The 16,977-nt window shown below is 32.6% G+C and overlaps 1 protein-coding gene across 1 annotated transcript; it reads right to left on the bottom strand.

The window, feature by feature from the left end:
* Window positions 1–4,186: 4,186 nt before the first annotated feature.
* LOC134699464 (uncharacterized) lies at window positions 4,187–15,888 on the bottom strand. Its single transcript, XM_063561055.1, has 6 exons — window positions 15,658–15,888; window positions 13,615–13,689; window positions 9,381–9,509; window positions 8,793–8,987; window positions 8,190–8,273; window positions 4,187–4,801 (listed from the first exon to the last, which is right to left on the bottom strand). The coding sequence occupies exons 1-6, from the start codon at window positions 15,694–15,696 to the stop codon at window positions 4,448–4,450; spliced, it is 876 nt and encodes a 291-aa protein (XP_063417125.1). The 5' UTR covers window positions 15,697–15,888; the 3' UTR covers window positions 4,187–4,447.
* Between the last annotated feature and the right edge of the window lie 1,089 nt (window positions 15,889–16,977).

Here is a 16,977-nt window from a genome sequence, read left to right as displayed (position 1 = left end):
GACATGCACACGTATAAAAATTGCGGTTTTTATCCAACGCAGTCATAGGTTTGAACGTAGTTTTCAATTTAGACTCTTTTATATTTTTTGTTTGGGCATGTATCATATTTTCCCTCCGGTTTATATGATCCGTTCATCCTATATATTGACTCTTAAAATTCAAGAGTTAATCTAAAAATGAGGGTACTTTCTCTAAAAAATGAGGGTACTTTTTATATGGCCTTCCAAATACCGTTTCGATCCCTAACATCACTGAAGAGACATTTATTGTCGAAATCCGGATATGGTGTACTAAAGAAATATTGACACCGAATGTTTGTGGCACAACATCCTGTCCACAAGTTAACAAAAACATTTTTTTTTTCTGTGACGTATTAAATTTATATTAACATCATGTGATCAATTTTATTTGGCAATCGTCAATGGCAGTCAGCAGGGTTAAAGAACATCAGTTGTTCGACCTGTTAGTCAAATGCGTTTTGTTTAAATATACTTTTTCACGCTTTTGGTCTTTTGGAAAATGTTGTTTGTGCTGTTTTTAGACCCTTCTACAACGAAATTTGTTTGACATGCACACGTATAAAAATTGCGGTTTTTATCCAACGCAGTCATAGGTTTGAACGTAGTTTTCAATTTAGACTCGTTTATATTTTTTGTTTGGGCATGTATCATATTTTCCCTCCGGTTTATATGATCCGTTCATCCTATATATTGACTCTTAAAATTCAAGAGTTAATCTAAAAATGAGGGTACTTTCTCTAAAAAATGAGGGTACTTTTTATATGGCCTTCCAAATACCGTTTCGATCCCTAACATCACTGAAGAGACATTTATTGTCGAAATCCGGATATGGTGTACTAAAGAAACATTGACACCGAATGTTTGTGGCACAACATCCTGTCCACAAGTTAACAAAAAAAAAATTTTTTTTTCTGTGACGTATTAAATTTATATTAACATCATGTGATCAATTTTATTTGGCAATCGTCAATGGCAGTCAGCAGGGTTAAAGAACATCAGTTGTTCGACCTGTTAGTCAAATGCGTTTTGTTTAAATATACTTTTTCACGCTTTTGGTCTTTTGGAAAATGTTGTTTGTGCTGTTTTAGACCCTTCTACAACGAAATTTGTTTGACATGCACACGTATAAAAATTGCGGTTTTTATCCAACGCAGTCATAGGTTTGAACGTAGTTTTCAATTTAGACTCGTTTATATTTTTTATTTGGGCATGTATCATATTTTCCCTCCGGTTTATATGATCCGTTCATCCTATATATTGACTCTTAAAATTCAAGAGTTAATCTAAAAATGAGGGTACTTTCTCTAAAAAATGAGGGTACTTTTTATATGGCCTTCCAAATACCGTTTCGATCCCTAACATCACTGAAGAGACATTTATTGTCGAAATCCGGATATGGTGTACTAAAGAAATATTGACACCGAATGTTTGTGGCACAACATCCTGTCCACAAGTTAACAAAAAAAAATTATTTTTTTTTCTGTGACGTATTAAATTTATATTAACATCATGTGATCAATTTTATTTGGCAATCGTCAATGGCAGTCAGCAGGGTTAAAGAACATCAGTTGTTCGACCTGTTAGTCAAATGCGTTTTGTTTAAATATACTTTTTCACGCTTTTGGTCTTTTGGAAAATGTTGTTTGTGCTGTTTTTAGACCCTTCTACAACGAAATTTGTTTGACATGCACACGTATAAAAATTGCGGTTTTTATCCAACGCAGTCATAGGTTTGAACGTAGTTTTCAATTTAGACTCGTATATATATATATATATATATATACAACTCGTCTTAACATCAACCCAACAATGTTAGATCTGTAAATTTGCTTTCGCAAATTTTTGGTTCTTCCCTCGCCGGGATTCGAACCCATGCTACTGTGATATCGTGACACCAAATCGCCTGCACTGCAGCCGTCCCGCTAGACCACACGACCACCTGGGCTCTCAAAAAAAGAGCTTTCGGTGGGCATATGTTACCTTTCCACGTCAGTTTTAATCTAGCGGCGTACTACAGTACATGATATATAAGGCATGAAGATGTTATTGTTACAGATCAGCTAAATTATCTATAGTAAAGGATCCTACAAATTAATGTAAGATACAGTCACAGAAAATAATTATATTCATAAGTACGTCTGAGTCAGTGACAACCCTACAACAGATGTATCCATCGGATCGCCATCAATGATGGTGATACATGGCTGTGTACATAATGTATATACAACTCGTCTTAACATCAACCCAACAATGTTAGATCTGTAAATTTGCTTTCGCAAATTTTTGGTTCTTCCCTCGCCGGGATTCGAACCCATGCTACTGTGATATCGTGACACCAAATCGCCTGCACTGCAGCCGTCCCGCTAGACCACACGACCACCTTGGCTCTCAAAAAAAGAGCTTTCGGTGGGCATATGTTACCTTTCCACGTCAGTTTTAATCTAGCGGCGTACTACAGTACATGATATATAAGGCATGAAGATGTTATTGTTACAGATCAGCTAAATTATCTATAGTAAAGGATCCTACAAATTAATGTAAGATACAGTCACAGAAAATAATTATATTCAAAAGTACGTCTGAGTCAGTGACAACCCTACAACAGATGTATCCATCGGATCGCCATCAATGATGGTGATACATGGCTGTATATATATATATAACAAGTCTAAAAGAATACAACATCACCAAAACACAATAAAACGAACAATATGTTAGATATTTCGGATAACAGATATCCTTCTTCGGTAATTGCACGATGAAAAATGAATCATGTCAATTCAAATTAAGACTCTATCAAAATCTTGATTTATGCAATTTAAGCGAACGCTGGAACAATTTTAAAATTTTCAAACACACCGCAAAGACTACAAAAATATGCCAAAAATAAAAAAAGTTATTGACGATGTGAACTGGCACAACTCTAAATTCCCAAAGGTGTTGACAGTTGAGATGTTAAACAACTGCGTGGAAATACAGTCCCAATAAACAGTCCTGACCGATCTAAACTGGTATGATATTTAAAATATGACAACGGTAGGGCAGTTGCATCAGAGACTGCGTATTTAAACATCTAAAAAATATAGTAATTTGATGATAAGAAAATTGAGTAATAAATGTTTACTTAGGTTAAGTAATAGAACGTGGCTGCGTACTTACACATCCTTGCCAACTGTAATCAAAACTAATATAATTCAAAAATTCATGAAAAGTGTAAGGGTCCAGTACGGAAGCCGTAGTAACTGGCCACAAGTGATGAGAGGAAATTAGTGATGGAGGGAACCCATCGCAGTCTCTGATGCAACTGCCCTACCGTTGTCATATTTTAAATATCATACCAGTTTAGATCGGTCAGGACTGTTTATTGGGACTGTATTTCCACGCAGTTGTTTAACATCTCAACTGTCAAATTGGGAATTTAGAGTTGTGCCAGTTCACATCGTCAATAATTTTTTTTATTTTTGGCATATTTTTGCAGTCTTTGCGGTGTGTTTGAAAATTTTAAAATTGTTCCAGCGTTCGCTTAAATTGTATAAATCAAGATTTTGATAGAGTCTTAATTTGAATTGACATGATTAATTTTTCATCGTGCAATTACCGAAGAAGGATATCTGTTATCCGAAATATCTAACATATTGTTCGTTTTATTGTGTTTTGGTGATGTTGTATTCTTTTAGACTTGTTATATATTATATTGTGTAGTGTACTGCATCATGTTTATATGATCCATCGCCCCGTAAGATTTATCGTTGACTATTTATTCAGTCATTTTATATATATATATATATATATGACTTTGCCAAATTTGTATTAACAGACAATACTTTTAAAGGATACTATGAAAACATATGCAATAATAATTCGTTCCTTGTTATACATATATATATATATACGAGTCTAAATTGAAAACTACGTTCAAACCTATGGTTGCGTTGGATAAAAACCGCAATTTGTATACGTGTGCATGTAAAACAAATTGAGTTGTAGAAGGTTCTAAATACAGCACAAACAACATTTTTCCAAAAGACCAAAAAAGTGAAAAAGTATATTTAAACAAAACGCATTTGACTAACAGGTCGTACAACTGATGTTCTTAAACCCTGCTGACTGACATTGGCCATTGCCAAATAAAATTTATCACGAGATGTAACAAAATGGATCTTAATATAAATTTAATACTAAACAGAAAACGATAAACTTGTGGCCAAAATGTTATGCCACAAACACAAGGTGTCAATATTTTTTTCTTTTTTTTTCTTATATATATATGTATATATATGTTCTAACGTGTCAAATACACATATGAACCAGGATATCTAACTTGTTCGTTTCTTTTTTCCAATATTGTTAGATGTCATCACTTCAGTAATATCTTTGATTTAGTTGTTATATCATTTCAAGCCAATTCGTCAACTTCTTGTTTTATTTAGTCGGTAGGTTTATCTGGTTTGTAATTAACCTTATCTTCAAATTCCATAGATTTTATCGATTGTAATTCAATAATGTCTTCGATGTTTTCCTGAACAATTGTATTTGCTTTTCTGTGTAAATTAGCAGTTCTAACTGACAATTGCAGTTCGTTTTTAGATGATTTGTTTGTTCGGTTATCCTCTTCTCTTCTTTGATTTCTTTTTTTCTTAGCGTTATCCCCTACTTTTTGTGTTTTATTGTCTTTTCTGATTTCAGCTTCCTCTCCACCCGCTTTAACACTCACATGCATCATGTTTGTGTCTTTCTTGAATCGTATTGCATTCAATAAAGTTGTTACAACACAACATATCTGAATTAGAGAGTGGCTTGAAATTAGAATATTGTGGTAAACATGGTAGACGCCACCACAAAATCGACTTTCTTTTTAAATAATTATCTGAGACACCTGAACGATTTCATTTCATAAAAATCTCTTGTGTTTACTTATTGTACCCCTATCTTAATAATAAGGTGTAGGTCCTGAAAATGCAGTTTATTCTCATTGAATTAATCGGGCATGACTAATTGGGTACGCCTTGTATAATCAAGGGGTCCACACACGGCATTCAAAATACAATAAGTCAAAAATTCGTGGAATAAAAATGCCTTTGATTGATCATCTCCAACTAAAAATCAGACAATATCATAGTGGAAATTCAAAGATGTTCGAAACCTGCAAATTGATAAACACAAAAGTACACGTCTTATAGACTGTCATGTTTGAATTCGTTGGAAAGTTTGTTTAAGGTTTTTTAGAGGTTGACCCACTCGTCCAAAATATACATAAAAATATTTGCAACTGGACATTTAGGTGGCAATCAATCATTCAGAGACACAGGATTTAACTTACGTATAAAGACCGAACGTTGCTACGTATTCATACATCCATCACAGACACACAGCCGAACGGATGCCTCACTTTAGCAAGGGTTTACTGTTGTATGGGAGAAGTGCAGGAGTTAATCGCGTCCAGCTGTTAAACGTAAATTTAACCTTTTCATTAATCATTTGTCTTTTCAATTTGAATTTTTCGGACCTATTCACTGCTATCAACGTAAGAATCTGAATGTATTACACGATGTTTAATACATGAATTGTTGGAAGAGATTTACTAACTGTCTGCTTATAATTAGGTCTTAAAAAAAATATTTCCTGATTACAGACAGATAAAAAAAACGCCAAATATATATATAACAAACAGTTTTGTGCAGAACATTAATTAGTTAGTTGTAAATGTGCAGAACATTAATTAGTAAGTTGTAAATGAGGTCGGTATATCGTTGATTGACTCATTTATGAAATAAAAAAATATTATTTCGAACACTTTAAGTTTGAAAATATAAGTTTACCCCTTAGTTTTATAAAACAATCCCACGGTTTATATTTAGAACTGGAAATGTTTAATATCATGTAACTGTCTTTAAATCAATTAAGTAACTGTTATTGTTATATCAAGTAAGTTGAATCCGATTTAGACTCGTCACTTCTAGGGGGAAGATGCCTTTTCTGTACTTTTAATGACTTTTTACGATTTCTAAATCAGTAAAAGTTTGATGATAAGTTAATATAGATATTAAAAGACCTCCTCGCAAAAGAACTCTTAAAATCACCCCACCTTCGGGGCTCGTGGATCTTAGCTTCCCTTTTTGTTCCGAAATCTTTTATTGTCAATAATAACTTGTCATTCAACTTTTACTAAATTGAGAATGGAAATGGGGAATATGTCAAAGAGACAACACCTCGATCAAAGAGATTTACTGATAAATTGACTATTGATTTAAATTAAAAAGGTACCGATAGTTATGTATGTGTTTTTTCGGTTTAGTGCTGCGACTTGGATAAAACTCCTGACCGCACATAAAGTATTATAGACCTGTAAAAGTGGGTACAGCTAAACATATTTATGTTCTTAGTAAACTATGAGAATACCTAAAGCGCACCAGTTGTATTGGGAATTTGGTTAGAAAGAATAAAAATAGATTTACTTTTTTTGTGGATCTTCCTCAAATATCAATATTGTTTTCCTTCATTCAGGAAATGCTTACCCTTCCGGAGCACCTGATTTCACTCCCGGTATTTAGTAGAGTTCGTGTTGTTTCTTAATTATTTTTTATAACTGTTGAGGTAAATGTCCTTTGGTTTTGTGAGTCTTTGTTTACTCCTTGGTTTTGATTGTTATTGTTCAATAACTAAGTAATTGATTGTCGATAGCATGTTCTACTGTTATATTAGAATAAATTTCAAAACTGTATTGGAATAAGATGTTTAAGAACTATATAAAAAAATTGTTTCTTTGCCCTCATCTGACGGAATATGTTTAATACATTGTGTTACAAGTTACATGCATATTGACTCAATCTGATGAGTTCAGCCCTTACCAACTGATTTTAATAGTTTGTTATTGTGTTGTACTGTTACACAAGTGTCCCATGTTAGGGGAGGGATGGCGCGAGCAATCATACTAAACCCCGCCACATTTTGTGTGTGACTTGTCCTAGTCAGGAGCATGCAATTTAGTGATTGTCGTTTGTTGCTGTATATCATATTTGTTTTTGTTTCATTATTTTGTACATAAATCAGGCCGTTTTAATTTGGTCTGATTAATGTTGCATTTGTCAATTCGGGGCATTTCGTGGTACTTTGCGATATGGGCTTTTGCTCATTAGTGATCGCCATACGGTAGCCTATAGTTGTTTTGTTGGGTTTTTTTGGGTTTTTTTTTAACATTCAATTGATATAGTTCTTAACGTCTGCGTCATTTGGTCAATGGTAGACAGTTGTTTCATTGGCAATCAAACTACAACTTCGAATTTTTATATTGACTCAGCAAGCATGTATGACCATTACATGCATTATAAATAGATAGGCAAATCGACTCAACTTGGGCATATCAATGCAATTAGTGTCCTTATATATTGTATATTGTTTCAAACCCTCTTACATTGACATCAGGGAGCAATCAGTTTTAAGTCATGGCCTCCGTTCACAAAAGTTTCCTCGATTTACCACAAGTCAGCAGCAAACTATACAAAGTACCAATGATTGCAAAAAGAACTACCTTCTGTAAAACGCAGTCCTGACTTGATACTTCTTCATTGAAAACGAATGAGGCGGGTAAAACCTGTTTAACTATACGATAGTGGAATTAGTGCCATCAAACTTAGGGTTACAAGTGGTAAAGTTGAAGTTATCCATTCGAAAATGTTTGAGACGCCATCAAAAGTTGGTTGCCCGTTAAGGAATATCTGCCCCACATATCATGCATATGACGATGGATATGTTTAAATTGTCGAAACCAGAATCCCGTCCTCTTTTCCTAGAATGTGACATCATTCAATGTGTACTTGCACTAGCAACACGATAGTTACCACTTGTTGACCACCTGAGATAACTCCCCGCTTTTTGATAGGGTTCATATCGCTCAGTGTTTGGTGTTCTATGCTTTGTATCATAGACTGTTGTTTTGTCTTTTCGTCGTTTTTCGATTTTTGCCTTGGTTTTGCCAGTTTTTCTATAACTTTTGTGTTTGATTATCTCTATGATGTCTTTTTTATGCATTATCATATGTGAAATTATGCAGAAGTGCAGCATAAAATCACGGAAACACGTGCAGAACCTTTTTACAACTTATTATGTAAGAATAAAAGGAAACTGGAAGTATACTTAAAAAACACTCTTTTACACATATTCATACTCACCACTACAAAAATGATCATAGCCATGAATACAATGAAGATTGTGCTGTATATTTCTAATCTTTCTTTAACTGCAACATCACATGACTAAAAGACATAGTTGGCAAACTTAATTTCTTGGACGCACAATGGAGTCCTATCTTTGTTGTATATATCAATGTTTTGTATAAATCACATGTTTTATAACAATAAAGCAATATTTTTTCTGCGATGGAATTTGTACAAACGGGGCAATTTTTACAAGCTGATTGCCGAACTAAATTAAGTACCAGGATTGGTATTTTTCATCTCAATTTGTAAAACAGTGTGTCCAAAAACCATTTAAATAGACCGTTGAGCACAAATTAGTTAGTTTTGCAATTAAAACATCTATTAATCCGTTTATAATCCGTTTAATGAAGAATAATTCATTATTATTTATGATGTCTTTCATCATTTGTTCATGGAGCTATTTGATCATTTCGTATTTCGTAAAACATTACATTTATGAAAATATCAAATGCTATTTTTTATATAATGACATTTTGATTAGATTAATAAGAACCTTGGAAAAGATATATCATGTTGATAAATCATACCCTAAAGTTGGAGATTTAATTAATTAACCTGTGAGCGATAGTAGCCATCTAGCATAGAAGTTGTGCAGTTGCTATCTGTTCTCGTAGAGTAAGGGAAGACATCAGTCTGAGATATACAACATTGTACTGGAATTCGTTGACCTGCTGATCTGTCACCATATGTATACCAGTAAGTAGATTTAAATGACGATTCTATCCAAGGTCCTACTCCACAACATTCTGCCTACATGAAAAGTTAACAGATGTTTTACTGAGAGGTTCCTCAAATTGATATCTACTTTTAAAAGTTGTCAGTGGTATATGTATGCATATGATCCCACTGATCACTTAAACAAAATCATAAGAGACAAACGACAGACTTTTGAAAAATTGCGATATCTTGTATTCAATTTAACATTATATCAGCAGTTTTTCTAAGATTTTCATATCATGCATATACTTTATCTATTATAATTAGCTGACTATTTTCCTTCTGATATTGTTTGTCCATCTGTCAATTGTGATTTATTCACAACACTTGAAACTTGTCTTGGACAAGTTTTAAAGGTACTATATTAATACATGTATGTATCCGTAGTGTAGTAATAATTTTTTAACTCTTTTCATGTCATCATACCTGTACAAATAGTGTGTTCCACGAAAATGATAATGACAAATCACGTGTTGCTGATTTGTCAGAGTAATCATAACCACCATTAGTACTATTAAACTGTTTCATAAGTTCATCTTCTAGCTCTGCAGATACCTATAAGTTAAATCAATGTAGTGTACGTTCATAAGGATATGTGTATCAAAAGTAAGAGTAAGCAGGTAAGCGGGGAACCAACCCAACAAAACTATAAAGCAAAGAAATCTTAGCACACGTTCTTCAATTATTTACAACTTTCGAGGTAATATGTCGAGCTCTTCTTAAAATTCTTATCGCAATCATATCTAAATATGATATTTATATTGCCAGACATTATCCTACTGTATTAGTCTGGGTTTTATACCTATTTTTTTAAATACTAGCATGTCATAAAGATAGTTTGAGCAGAAACTACATGTCCTTTAACTATCTATTTTTATTCTTGTACATGTCTATAAATAAAGCAAATTTATTTTATTTTTAGAAATTCACCTGTGGTAATATAAACGTCACAAAAAGACGTCACTTTTTGTGACGTTGGTCCATTCATGTGATGTGCAGTTTTTATTTCGTTTGTGGTGTCATGGTGTGGTGTCAAGGGAAGTGTCCGGTGTTATTCTTTGGTTTACATGTTGTCATGTACTATTATATTATTACTATTATATTTGTGATGATTGTTCTTGCGTTTGCTTGTACTGTATTCCTGTCAGGTAGTGTTGTCATTTTATTAGCGGTATTTTTAACATTGTTATATAAGCGGAAGGTTTGGCTAGCCATAAAACCAGGTCAACCAACCATTTTTTCTTAAAAAGTCCTGTACAAAGTCAGGAATATGGCACTTGTTATCAAACAGTCCGTTTCAATTTACATTGATGTTTGCTTTTGTTCCAGTTCAGTGTACCTGTTTTTCTATTGTTTTCCTCCTATAGTTGATGTGTTTCCCTCGGTTTTAGTTTGTTACTCGGATTTGTTTTCGCTTTATCGAATTATGACTATTGAACAGCGGTATACTACTGTTGCCTTATTTGTAACATCTGAATATTTCAATTCAACAGGAAATACTAAACCGTCAATACAAATTTCCCTTTATAAACTATTTGCGTCCGATGCGCTTTTCTGGATTCACCTTCATCAGGAACAATCTTTAATATCAAAAATCAATAAGTAGCCATATCATCAAAAGTGACCTAAAATGAATTTCCAACAAAGGTCAAATTTGCCTAAAGTAGTTGGAACTATAGCATTTTAATCATTTCTACATTAATGAAAGGAAATTTTTTAAAATAAATGTCATAAATCACGTTACAGGCAAACTACTGACAAATAGGAAACAGCTACTATTCGCTCAATCTGTTTGCCTTTTATGGTCAATATTTTTTTAATATTACCCCGTATCTGATAGATTGCAAGTGATCAATGTAGCTTGATCTTACAAAGAAATCCTCCCAAACCAGTGCAATGGGACGACTTGCATTTTGCAGTGGAACATTGGCTTTTGCTCTGAGCTATTACTTTAAGACGAAGAACAGCAAATAAACGCGGTTCATCTTCGTTAGTCTTAAAAGTACGTGTAGCGATTTGTGTCTTGAATAAAAATTATCGTATCTTTATCATCAGAAAATTATGTTGAATCATTAATTGTAATCAAATTATTTTAAGTAAGGTTTACAGGTTTGTGTATGCTTATTACGTGGTATGCTCTTAAAGGTTAATATTTTTTGGCTTTGGCTTTCTAAACTTTTGTCTCTATCGTACCTGCTGGAGGACTAGTAGTCTCCAATTATACCATTTTAAAGAAACCAGTGTTACGGTATAATCCCGATTTACAATGTCTGTGATCAATTCTGTTAGGGTGAATATACAGTTTAGACAAATATGAAGTTGTTATAGACCTCAGTATAACTCCGGATGGACCCGTTTGATCTCTATGCTCTAAACATTTTGTATATTTTGCTATCCAAACATTTTGGTCTCAAACAAACGTAATGTATTCAAACAAAAGAGTTGTCAATATTGCAAAATCCTAGATACGTTATACATTGGATAAGCATCACGTCACTTTGGCTCTTTAAATTGAATTACTTCCCTTAGCTGTAGATTGAAAAATAGAAAATTGCTGATCATCAAGTCTGTTTCCGTCTTTAATCTTAAACTAACGTGTCTCTGAAAACTTCCTCAGGTGGATATTTACAAATATGCTATGTAGTGCAAAGGAAAAATGCATAGAATTTGAGGGTTAAGAAAATGGAAAGGAATAAATAAGTTAAATTGAAAAGCCCGAAAGTTTTTAGTGTTGATAAGGTTCATTTGTACACGAACACAAGACAAAAGTATGTACAATTCACCAATATCTGGACAAAACGTTAATGTAATTACGAATTGGCATATTTGAATATTTACTTAAGGGGCATGCATATTCCTATTGAAATGGATGTCAAAATGATACGGCAATATGGCCGCTTTGCAAATTAGTAAAGTACTCAACATGTTGCCATATATGGCCACTGTAATCATATCCTACTTTTTTCATACTAGACAATTATTTAAATGAAGTTTTTTTTTTTTTTTTAAGATTAAATAATATAGAGACACATGTATTGCTGAATAAATTAGCATAAAGCGTATATGCGAGAATAATAATTATATGTATAAGCTTAATTCTTTCAAAATTTTACCGTGTTTACCACCTGAAAGTGTCGAGAATATTTAAGTAGTTAAAAAAATCTTTTTTGAACAGGGCATACACATCAAAATTTGTAGTTTTATAATTTGAACTGTGAGTGCACTTGTGGATAGAAAATGTAATGAGTGTCACTAACAGATTTATATCATAATAATTGATATCACAGATTTTATATCCTATAATGAGATTTCTGTAGTTTAGGATATGATGAGTTTCACTATTTATTACATTTATGTTTTTATCCGTGAAATGGGACTCTTGAATAAACAAGATGTCACATTTTTGATTTTCACACCAAATATATAGTCTGTCTCGCTTTTCTTTTTTTCCTAGCCCTTGGCAGTTCAAGGAGCAAATATTTAAATTATTACTCATCTAAATAATGAACTATACATGTAATGGCAAAGATTACTAATTTAAATGAAGTTAATTCCTGTAAATAGGTAGATTTATTTCCAATTATTTTACAAAATATGTACAGTGGTATCATTTGTCAATTACTCTGAGTTAGTCATTTGTAAAATAAATGTTATACAATTTTACGGTCGAAACACTCCCACATGTTGTGACAAATTTGAAGGAACGAGAACACTTTTTGCAAAAAAAAATCCATGAAATATATCATAGAGTATCATACTTCTTTGAGTTTTAGCATACATATTGTGTATTGTTTTGCAAATTAAGTATAACGACTAGGAAATTTTTAAAAACTGTTGGTGATACAACATGTACAATAACTATATTAGATTTTTATTTTAAAGCTCTAATTAGTTATTTATGGGGGGAAATGACCAACATCCGAATATCAAATTTTACTTCAAAATCTAATACAAATAACGAGTCACTTTTCATTCAAACATAGTTACCAACATTTTGTTTTATGTACTTTTGTATAGATTAATTCATCCTTAAAAAAGAGACTAAAGATTCAGGAAGGATATTCAAATTGCACGATAAAAGAATATTAAATATGAAAAGTGTGAGTTTGCTTTTTATCTAGAAAATAAACCTTACGAATGTCTGTAAAACTGTTGTTCTCCGAATGTCATCCTATATTTTTAGGAACATTTACTTCAATATGATTCGAAAAATTTAAACGACATCTTCGGAAAATTACACAATATGTGCAAATGGAGAACTAAAGAAAAATATTTTATATTTATCCAATTTTTAGTTCTATGATCGTTTTGCAGAAACTTTTTTCCACGATGCTATCAAACACAACAATTGGAGCTACAGAATAATTAACGTTTATATCTGTTTGACATTTATCTCCTCTTCATATTTTCTCATATTTCCCTTAATAAGTTTCCTTTTATTCGATGGATACTAGAATCGATTTAGGAAAATTTGTTTTATTTACACAGATCTTGATATCATTTTTCTTAATAACGTTATAAAAAACGAAGCTAGTCAGACGAAAAGGCAAAGGTGTGGTCACACCATAAAGTATAACGAATAAACATATTTTAACAAAGCTGTATTACTATATACAAAGTATTAATATGAATAAATGAATTATGTATTTCTGGAACTTACATTATTGAAAAAAATCACCCATAATCCTTCTTGAAGAAGATTTGCAACTGCCACGATACACAATACCCCAGCACTCTAGTAATACAGAAAGTATGCCAGTATTAAATAAATGTAAATATAATAACTTTATTATTTGCTATTATTTGTGTGTTTCTCTGTCCTGTATGTTCTCCCATTTATTTGTATTGTAGTCCTGTCATGTAAAGTTGTCATGTAATGTTGTCATTTTAAAGTTATAATTAACGTTGCCATAAAAGCGGTAGGTTTGTCTAGCCACTAAACCAGGTTCAACCCACCATTTTTTCTTAAAATGTCCTGTACCAAGTCAGGAAAATTACCATTGTTATATTATAGTTTGTTTCTTGTTTGTGTTGCATTTTAGTGTTGTGTCGTTGTTCTTATCTTATATATGATGTTTTCCCCTCAGTTTTAGTTTGTAACCCGGATTTGTTTTTTCCTCAATCGATTTATGAATTTCGAACAGCGATATACTACTGTTGCCTTTATCTAGTCACAACAATAACATTAACGATACCAATGTTTCTGCATCAGATGCATTTTCTGTGGAGCAGGATCTGATTACCCTTCCGGAGCACCTGATATCACCCCCATTTTTGGTGGGGTTCGTGTTGCTTAGTCTTGAGTTTTCTATGCTGTGTCTTGTGTCTTGTGTACTATTATTCGTCTGTTTGTCTTTTTCTTTTTTAGCCATGGCGTTGTCAGTTTATTTTCAATTTATGAGTTTGACTGTCCCTTTGGTATCTTTCGCCCCTCTTTTCCACAAGAAATTTCTCTTCAGTGATTTTCAGGACTTAAAGATTTAAAAATCCAAAACTTATTAAGAATTGAAGAGATGATAAAACCAAAAAGGACAAAAAGTATAGGCAAAACCGGACATGGAATCAGCGCTATGCACATGATGCATACGAGAGATATACTCTTTTATTTTCTATCTTAATTTAAAGAAATTTCAAAAATTTTAAAACAACAAATTTTAATTACACAATAACGTGTAACCGTTTTTGGCTGGTTATGCTCTCGGGGACTAACATACCACCAGCAGAGGCATCGACCCAGTGGTAGTAATAACATTAACGGTATCAATTTTACTGCACCAGATGCGCATTTTGACAATTTAAAGGGAGGCGAAATCTACCAATGGGACATTCAAACTCATAAGTAGACAAATAACTGACAACTCCATGGCACAAATAGAAAAAGATCAAAAGAAAACCAAGAGTAAACAAAAAAATTCTCTTCAGTGATGCTTGAGGCCAAACAATTTGAAAATCCAAAACGTATTAGGAATTGAAAAGCTGATAAAAACCAAAAAGAACAAAATTATAACAAAAGCCGGGCAAGGAATCAGAGCTTTGCATGAGGAATATACATTCATTAATTCCGCATTTTTATGCAAGTACCAAAGTACTGACTCCTGGGCTGGAGATACCATCGGGTATATCATATTATGATGTTTCGGCCCGTTTTTATTTTGTCTCACATCAATACAATCTCCTCGTAAGTTGCCAAATCTAGTGATTATGATAGAATGTGTTTGTGACATAATATGTTTAAGCTGCGGAATATTCTATAATTGACTTATTTCTTGAGGATTTGAGAGACAAAACTCACTTACTTGAACAGAGGGAACACAGCAAGACGGGTAAATTCATAGTATAATTTAGTCTTAAATGAAATTAATGCAGTTACATCTCCATTTAAATTAAATTTCTTTCATGTTAATAAAAAACATCAATATGAAGAAGAAACATTATCGTACGACATCAATATAAATTCAATATATATGAAAATCACAGATATTATCTTAAATTTTCGATGCTCTAACAAATTTCATCAGCAATATAAAACTTTTTAAATAAACTCATCATAGATAAGTTTAAATACAGCCTTTTCAGATATTTCTTTCCTACTATAAAGTTACGCCAATCAAATGCTAAATGCACTGTTACGAAAACAGAGAGAAACCAAGACATTAAATTGCTGTATGACAATTAAAACAATTAGAACAAAAATAGTACTTACGACAAAACTTAGAACTGATTTCCATTTCGGTAAGACCATAACAACGAATGAAAATATAACAACTGCTATTGATAGAGAGGAAAAAGTGACAGTCACAATTGAAAACGTGTTGATAGCACTTGTAAAGGTATGATCGGTAACGTTTATTCTTGAAAATAATTCTTGTATATCAGAGTTTCCAAAAACTTTGTCAAATCGTATGTTGATGGCTAGACAAAGCACCACAATGTTGAATATCTGTTAAATAAAACAATCAGTAATTCACAACCATGTATAGTAATTTGCAATCAGTTCAGTACATACGCGTATATTCTTGAACAATCTTTTTGTGTAGGATTAAGGAATCAGACATATTCATTACTAATAGAATGATTTCTCTGACTTACTGAATATGTGTATGACATTCATTTACCTGCATCTATGGTGTCGAAAAACTGAATATGCTGGTTTTATTTTTATTGAGACCTTACACGTTTTGATGTTATTCATCTACTAATTGAGAAAACAGGATATAGGCTGGTTGTTCTTTATAAATATAGCCAAACCACATGGTGTGTTGATGTACAAAATTATTAATCTCTGCAGTTGCGTTTGCTCTTTATCTTTAATCTTTTGTTCGTTCATTTAATTGTTAGTCTATAAATTAGTCGGTGTTTGTAACGTTATATTGAACTTATAAACAATAGGCCAATATAAGAATAAGTAGATGGGTTGTAATTGCCAATGAGACACCATCCACCAGACGACTAAGTGTCACCGTACGGTGTTCAACAATGAGCAAAATCGATACCTCAAAATAAGCAATAGAAGACATCGAAATGTAAAATGGAAAACAATTCAAACGACAAAAGCTAACGATTTAAATTATTATAAACAATAAACAAGTATGTTGTAGAGCAATACACGACAACCAATGAATTGCAGGCAACTTGGGACAGGCACATAAAGCATGTGGCGGGTTTAAACATGTTTGTAGGCGCCCATTCCGCCCCTAACATCAGACAGTAATGTAACGGCACAACATAAGAGCAAGATTTAAAAATCAGTTGAAAAGGGCTTTCTTTACTCACCAGATCGATACAAATCGACACAAAGCAAAGACGACTTTCGGCGATGACGTGTATTTTAATCAACTTGTTATACTGGTTTGTTGTATCAGCGAAATTTTTCATATATATCCTACCATATTCTACAGAATATAGACAAAAGCAGTATGCTAAATATGTCAAAGAAGAACAATCAAATGACACTTACAAAATTATTCTAGTATCTAGCATCCAAGGATAAAATATATACTAAAAAATACTCACAAACAAACAT

Source organism: Mytilus trossulus, unplaced genomic scaffold (genome assembly GCF_036588685.1).
Source record: "Mytilus trossulus isolate FHL-02 unplaced genomic scaffold, PNRI_Mtr1.1.1.hap1 h1tg000070l__unscaffolded, whole genome shotgun sequence".
NCBI lineage: Eukaryota > Metazoa > Mollusca > Bivalvia > Mytilida > Mytilidae > Mytilus > Mytilus trossulus.
This window is presented reverse-complemented; position numbering and strand designations above follow the sequence as displayed.